Consider the following 7,966-nt stretch of genomic DNA (forward strand, 5'->3'; position numbering starts at 1 on the left):
GTCCAACCATATAGATTCAGGTGAAACTTTTATATCTTCTTCTTCCTTCCCATTTGGCTTTCCAATATTTTCTCGACAGTGTTATTGCAAGAGACAGACTGAAAAAGAAAAACTTAAATAATCAGATTACTATATATAATTGTTGAAAAGATTAAAAGCACCACCAGTTAAGAATTATAGTCTTCTTTCCCTTTCTTTCTTAAGGCAAAAATTCAAGTAGTGACTAATTATAGAGAAGTTGGATGAATAAAGAAAAAATTGAAAGAAAGAGACAAAGTGGCGGGGAGGGGAGAGGGGTGGGTGAGAAAGGATCCAAATCGGGCTTCAAAGATAATAGATCAGATACTTAGAGTGGGAGAAGGAATTGGTTTCTTATGATCTGCAGAAGCAGTATAGAACCCTTTGTAGATACGTAGCAAAATATATTTTTCAATCTATTTCTAAAGCTATGTCACCATCATTAAATAGTCAACCATTTTTATTTATTTATTTATCTCTTTTGGATTTCCTCTGGATATGATTTTGTTCTAATCTATGTTTGTTTCCTCACTTTGTTCAAAGTGTTTCGAGTTTATTTTGGCAGTAGTAGTGACATTGTTAATATGTCTACATTTAGTCATCTATTTAATGGCATGGAAGCTTTCTCTCTAATCATACATCTTATAGGTTTTATGTTAGTTTACTTAGCATACTTTTAGACCTCTGTCGAACTTGTGCTCTGTTCATAGCGAGTGAGAAAAATTATTAGTAACTCCATTTTATATATAAGACTTATATTAGTTCCATGTTAAAAATGAGTTGAACTTAAAAGTTTAGAGGATTTCAAGGGAAAAAAACCCGAGTATGATATCTTTTAGCTTCATGATTCCTTTGCTTGCTTTAATTTTTTTATTCAATTTGTACAGTACTTAATAAGTTTATTCAAGTACAAAAGCTACACCTTTAATATTCTGATAAGATTTTTCCTAAATTGGATATGCTGATTGAGACCTCCTTCCTGCTAATTTTTCACTATCTTATTAATTTTGGAATTGAATGTTCTGCACTCAATATTGATGTATAGAAGATCTCTTGGTTTTCTGCTTGATATTTCGAGATGGATATAAAGCATATCTATATTGCAGTCTTGCATGTATGATGCTACTGCAACTTACTAATGATACAACTATTATTTTTATGCAGGGTTACAGCTGAACATTCAAATAATAACCCTCCAAAGCAATAATAACAGTTGCTAATGTGAGACATGACCAAATGGAGAATAGTCCTACAGACTATAAAGAATTTATAAAAAGTCTGACAAGAAAACGATGAAGTCTTGTAACTTTTGTTAAAAGAAAATTCATATATATTGCAATTGAAACAAACTCGAATTAGTACTGAAGTGAGGAAGATGTTGTGAAAAGCTTATAATCATCCCATGATGCAAACAAAGGTGTACCATCCTTTTTAAAAAAAAGTCAATTTACTATATCATTCTTTAATTAACACTCTCAAAAAGAATATGTAATTTTTATGATTTCTATTTGTGATAAACGTTCAACTCATTGAGCAAGAGGAAAAAATTTGTCGCTCTTATATTCGTTGCAAGTGCATTACCTCCTTTTGTAAGTTTTATTAGAGAGATTATACAACAAGCACTAAGATTTCATTTGTTCTATACTTGATTGTTCAGTGTATACTTTCTCAAATGATCATGGTATGATAGTGACTTAATTAATTCTCAAATTCAAAATTTTAGTTGTCTTTCAATTGGTTGTTTCCATTTCAATTGTATGTTTCAATTAGTTCAACTATAGATATCTTTTACCAAGTCTATCACATGGAAGACAATTAAACCTCGATTTTTTATTTATCATTTTACTTAAAACTTATATGTTCTATCTCCATTTTATTATCAAAATGATATATTTCATAAATTTAAATGTCTGTTAAAATCGCGCGAAGCGCGAGTAAATTAACTAGTTTTATTTATATTCAAAGAGGTACAAAAGCTAGTTATGAATTTAAATACATGGGGCATAGCCCCTCCATCTAAAAGGACTCTTTTTATCTCCTTTTATCTTTGCGTGCCAAAAACTGAGAAGGGCATAGGTTCTTCCTGTGCATAATTTCTTTTGTTAAACTTTTACTTGTTTTTCAGATGATTTTCCCATATGATCTCAGTAACAGCTCATATAACAGTCCTGTCAAAAAATTTCTGTACCCCAAAAACTTAGATCATTGTATTTTTGTGTCGATAGTTAACCATTAATTTGGAATAATGAGCACCATTTTCAACCATATATAATTTTATATTATAAAATATATATACCTCTATTTTAAATAATTATTTTTATATTACATACATGAAGTATATGTTGTAAAAACTTTATTCTCTCTTATTCTCAGTAACGGACTTGAGTAACGGACTCCCAACTTATTTGTGTTTAGAACCGTATTTTGTGGTTGAACTATTGCATATTTGTTGCCTATTAATCAATGATATTTGGCCCTCGTAAAATTGATGTAGCCAGCAGCTAGGCATCAGTTTGCATGACGACCAACTCTGATTAGTCTTAATACTTTCTGGCTCGTAGAGCTTTTAACTGAATTGTTGCATATTCATATTCGCGCATCTTCTCAACAAACTTTTACTAGGATTTGAGCTCCACTCATATTCATTTACCTATATCATTTGAAATTTGAGTCTAACTCTTAGAGCATGCCTGGAAAGCCGCAATGTAATTGAATTTGGATGTAATTTAACGTGATTACATAGTTTAATTATTTGACCAAATAATTACTTGATTGGTAGGGAATTGAGGCTTGAGAGTTGGCAATTGCATTCTCTAATTATCAAGGATTATATGAGTGTAACCTTTCAAATTCTTCCTCTCCCTCTTTTTTCTTTCATATATTTTTCTAGGAGAAAGAAGACTTCCATATCTCATATGATACGTCTTCCTTTGTCTTATTTATTTATTTATTTATTTGTTATTCCATCAAATTTTTGCTTCTTATATTTATATTCTTGAAAGATAGTTTCGTTACTATATTTAGGAAACTATTTTAGGTAGTTATAAGCTCAATAGAAATGAAATGCTAGAGCAATTAGATAAAGTTCCATATGTTTTCTTGTTTTCAGAATAATTTAAGAAGAAGACGTTAAGAATTTATATTTCACTAGTTTATTTTCTAATCGTTAGTATAAATATTTATTATAAAAATACTTTCAAAGCTCATATTTAATTTTCTTACATTCACATGACTTGATAATTAAATTACATTGTTGTTGAAATTTTTATAATGAATTTAAGTAACAAAAATTATTTAGTTGGAAGATACGGGTTATTTTTATGATATATATTGTATGCTAATTTATATATAAAAGATATTCTTACATAAAAATATTTATTTTAAATACCTCATAACAAATTAATATATGATATTTCTTGTTTAATTTTTTTTGTCATTTGCCAAAACTTTTTATATGTTCATTTGGATTTTTTTATTTAACTATGTAATTAAACTTGTTTAATAATTCGAGGATCAGGTGGGGAGCTTTATCTAAGAATAAAGCGCAGGCATTGGAAGGGCGGTTGATGAATATGGGTGCCTGGAAGAGTGGTGGGGACGCTAGCGCTATGTGGACAACGACGGCGGACTGTACAAGGGAGGCAGCAAGAGAGGTGTTGGGAGTTTCGAAAAGTTACTTTGGCGGGCACCGAGGCGACTGGTGGTGGAATGACGTGGTCCAAGGTAAAGTGGAAGCCAAGAAAGCGGCTTACATTAAGTTAGTAGAGAGCACTGATGAGGATCAAAGGAGAGCGAATAGAGAAAGATATAAGGAGGCTAGGAAGGAGGCGAAATTAGCAGTCACAGAAGCTAAGACTGCTGCTTTTGGTCGGCTTTATGAGGAACTTGGGAGTAAAGGTGGGGACAAGAAGTTATTTCGATTAGCCAAAGCGAAAGAGAAGAAGGCTCGCGACCTAGATCAAGTGAGGTACATCAAAGACGACGACGGTCAAGTATTGATAGAAGAGGCCCAGATTAGGCAAAGTTGAAAATCATACTTTCATAAACTTCTAAATAAAGAGGAGGATAAAAACATGTGTTAGGGCAATTGGGGCACTCCGAGAGTCACCTAGACTTTAAGTATTGTAGGCGCATTAAGGTTGAGGAGGTCGTGGGTGCAATGGGTAAGATGAGTAGGGGCAAAGCGACCAGACCAGACGAGATTCCAGTAGAGTTTTGGAGATATGCGGGTAGAGCAGGCTTGGAGTGGCTGACTGAGTTGTTTAATATTATCTTCAGGACAAAGAGGATGCCTAATGAGTGGCACTGGAGTACAATGGTTTCAGTGTACAAGAACAAATGGGATATCCAGAATTGTGACAACTATAGGGGTATCAAGTTACTAAGTCATACCATGAAAGTTTGAGAGATGGCGGTGGAAGGGAGGATAATGAGGGAGGTGTCTATATCAAAAAACCAATTTGGGTTCATGCCGGGTCGTTCTACTACGGAAGCTATCCACCTTATCAGGAGGTTGGTGGAACTATACAGGAATAGGAAGAGGGATTTGCATATATGGTTTATTGACCTAGAGAAGGCATATAACAAGGTCCCTAGGGACGTCCTTTGGAGGTGTGTGGAGGTGAAAGGTGTGCCGGTGGCTTACATTAGGGTGATAAAGTATATATATGATGAAGCTATGACTCAGGTTAAAACTGTGGTAGGTGACTCAGAGCCTTTTCCGGTGGTTATGGGGTTACACCAAGGATTTGCACTCAGCTTGTTCTTATTTGCTCTGGCGATGGATGCACTAACACACCATATCCAAGGAGAGGTGCCATGGTGTATGTTGTTCGCTGATGATATAGTTCTGATTGATGAGACGCGAGACGACGTTAATGGGAGTTTGGAGATATGGAGGCAGGCCTTAGAGTCTAAAGGTTTCAAGTTGAGTAGGACTAAGATGGATGTATACGGTAAAATCGGAGGGTCCAATTTTCCATCGTTAGGACACCCCGAAGGCTTGAAATCACGGTTGAGTTTTATCCCTCGAGGTCCATCGATGCTCGACCTCGGAACCGTATAAGGCTGACAATTACGGGAAGAAAATGGGAAGTTCCCAAGGTGTGAAGCTGGAACCGACAAGATCTGTTAGGCTAGTCTGAGCCCGTATCTTGGCATTAGTTAGGTGTCCCATATCCATATCTTTGTAATAAATGCACTTGTACTATATTGGGATTTCCCCTGTTATATAAAAGGGATCCTTATCATTTTGTAAACATCTGTTGCTCCATACTAAATATACTAGAACATTCTCTCTGCTCTTTAACACATTCTCTTGATCTTATTACTTAATTTATTGCTTGTACTTATTGTGATTCTATTCATTGTTCATCATTTATTGCTTATTATTGGCCATAAAGAGCCGCCCTTGATCTATTTATAACTGTTACTCACCATCAACCGCCTTCGATAGCTTCCAGCCGAGCTTCGGACCCGACCTCGAGGCCCTCGAATAGGCAAGCTCGAGGCCCCGATTGACAGCGATTCGGTTTGATTAACACCCCGTTCTTAAGCTCTTATTTCTTTTCTAAGTCTTTCACACAACATCTACTGCCTAACAACTAGCATAAAAATAGATCACATATTATTAGAACTACTAAATCAAATTTAGTTGTTATTACTATTATCACGGTAAACAGTTTGGCGCCCACCGTGGGGTTAAAAATAATAGTGATTATTTGTTTGCTGGTTTAACTACATAATGCAAGTTATCTTTCACGCTTTTTCTTGTCCAAGATCTTAGATTTCAGGTCAAAATGTCCGATCAGTAAACAACAATCTTGAGAACCACGGAGAAAATGGCGTAGATGTTCCAAGTGCTGGTGTACCACCAGGAAATCCTGAGAATGCGCCAAAACCGATCTCCGTGAACGCGGTCTCATGCAATGCTCAACACGTCGATGTAAGCTTCCATACTAACAGGAGTGTGCAACGGGGAGACCAACAAGAAGCCTAGGAAACCCCGGCTAGGGAAGAACGGGAGGTTAGCCTTCACGTTATTTTTGAAATGTTGCAGGCACAACAACTAGCGATTTCTCAGCTACAAAGTCACCAGAAAACTCCCAGCATGGTAGCGCCGGGGACGGCTCCCCCAACCGAGTAGATACCGGAGAGGTCAAGCGACAACGGGTCGGTAGCGACTTCGCCATCGTAAAGATGCTTGAGGACCTCACAAGGAGGATCGAATCAGGCGAAAAGAAGATAGAAGCCAACGACAAAAAGGTCGAGACCTACAACTCCAGGGTCGACCAAATTCCAGGCGCACTCCCGATCCTGAAAAGTGTGGATTCGAAGAAGTTCATACAAAGGCCATTCCCAGAGGAAGCGGCTCCAAAACCCATTCCAAAGAAGTTCAGAATGCCAGACCTTAAAAAATACAATGGGACCTCAGACCCCAACGAGCACGTTACTGCTTACACTTGCGCAGTGAAGGGCAATGCCATAAAGGACGACACGATCGAGTCAGTCTTACTAAAGAAGTTGGGGAAACACTCTCGAAGGGGGCCATGATGTGGTATCACAACCTAGATCATAACTCCATAGACTCATTTGCCATGCTGGCAGACTCCTTCATAAAGGCACATGTCGGTGCCATCAAAGTAGCAACAAGGAAATCTGACGTCTTCAAGATCAAGCACAGGGAGAACGAAATGTTGCGAGAGTTCATATCTCACTTTCAAATGGAACGAATGGAACTACCTCCAGTCTCCGATGACTGAGCAGTATAGGCCTTCACTCAGGGTCTGAATGAGCGAAGCCCGGTGGCTTCGAAGCAACTGCAATAGAACCTGGTCGAATATCCCGCCGTGACCTTGTCAGACGTCCACAATTGATATCAATAAAAAATCAGGGCCGAGGACGACCAACTAGGAGCCCCCTCGGGCTCGGTATACCCAAGCAGATTTTTGGCGAAGGATCTAAAACCAAACAAGGAAAGGTACCATCCATACATCGACGACAGGAGAAATGCCCCGAGGCGTAACATACCTCGCAATGACCCAAGGATGGACAGAGGTCAAAACCCTCGGGGATTCGTCAACAAAGCCAATTTCGACAAGAACACGGGGCCAGCAGAGGCACCTCACTTGTCGAAGTATAACTTCAATGTAGATATATCAGACATCGTGTTCGCCATTATTAAAATCAGAGACGCCAGGTGGCCCAGGCCTATACAATGAGATCCTTCGCAAAGAAGTCATAACTTAGTTTGTGAGTTTCACAACACATACGACCACAGGACCGAGGATTGCCACCAGCTCCGAGAGAAAGTTGCCAGACTACTCAATAAAGGCCACCTCCAAGAATTCCTCGACGATAGGGCTAAAAACTAGTTCCAAGAAAGAGAGGCAGACAAGAAGAACAGAACGAATGAGCCACAACATGTCATCCACATGATCTTTGGAGGCATTGATGCCCCACAAGAGCCCGTGATGAGAAGAGCAAAAATATCCATCACCAGAGAAAAGCGAACTCGGGATTACATACCCGTGGATGTCCTCACATTCAGCAATGAAGACATCGAGACCTTGTCTCAGCCCTACAACGACGTGCTAGTAATCTCTTTTCTTGTAAATACATTTCAGATTAAATGTGTACTTGTGGATCTAGGTAGCTCGACCAACATTATCAGATCGAGGGTGGCAGAGCAGCTCGAACTGCTTGACCAAATCGCACCTGCCTCTCGAGTCCTCAACGGATTCAACATGGCGAGCAAACAACAAAAGGGGAAATCACCCTTCCAGTCAATGTGGCCGGCACGATCCAAAATGCCAAATTCCATGTCATCGAGGGAGATATGAGGTACAACGCCTTGCTTGGAAGGCCATGGATACACTGCATGAGAGCAGTACCATCCACCCTCTATCAAAATGATGAAATTCCCCACAAAGGATGGGATTAAGACCAT

General features: G+C 38.4%; 1 protein-coding gene across 1 annotated transcript; it reads left to right on the forward strand.

The window, feature by feature from the left end:
• The first annotated feature begins 3,590 nt into the window (after positions 1-3,590).
• LOC138888020 (uncharacterized) lies at positions 3,591-4,423 on the forward strand. Its single transcript, XM_070169815.1, has 2 exons — positions 3,591-3,985; positions 4,297-4,423. Exons 1-2 carry the CDS (start codon positions 3,591-3,593, stop codon positions 4,421-4,423), a joined length of 522 nt encoding a protein of 173 aa, XP_070025916.1.
• The last annotated feature ends 3,543 nt before the right edge of the window (positions 4,424-7,966 follow it).

The sequence above is a fragment of the Nicotiana sylvestris genome, chromosome 3 (assembly GCF_000393655.2).
Source record: "Nicotiana sylvestris chromosome 3, ASM39365v2, whole genome shotgun sequence".
Classification (NCBI taxonomy): domain Eukaryota; kingdom Viridiplantae; phylum Streptophyta; class Magnoliopsida; order Solanales; family Solanaceae; genus Nicotiana; species Nicotiana sylvestris.

Excerpts from the sequence above, each read along its gene's own strand:
- LOC138888020 (XM_070169815.1), top strand. The coding sequence starts at position 3,591 with ATGGGTGCCTGGAAGAGTGGTGGGGACGCTAGCGCTATGTGGACAACG. Across the intron at positions 3,986-4,296 it reads CGCGACCTAGATCAAGTGAG|GACAAAGAGGATGCCTAATG; the intron begins GTACATCAAAGA and ends TATTATCTTCAG.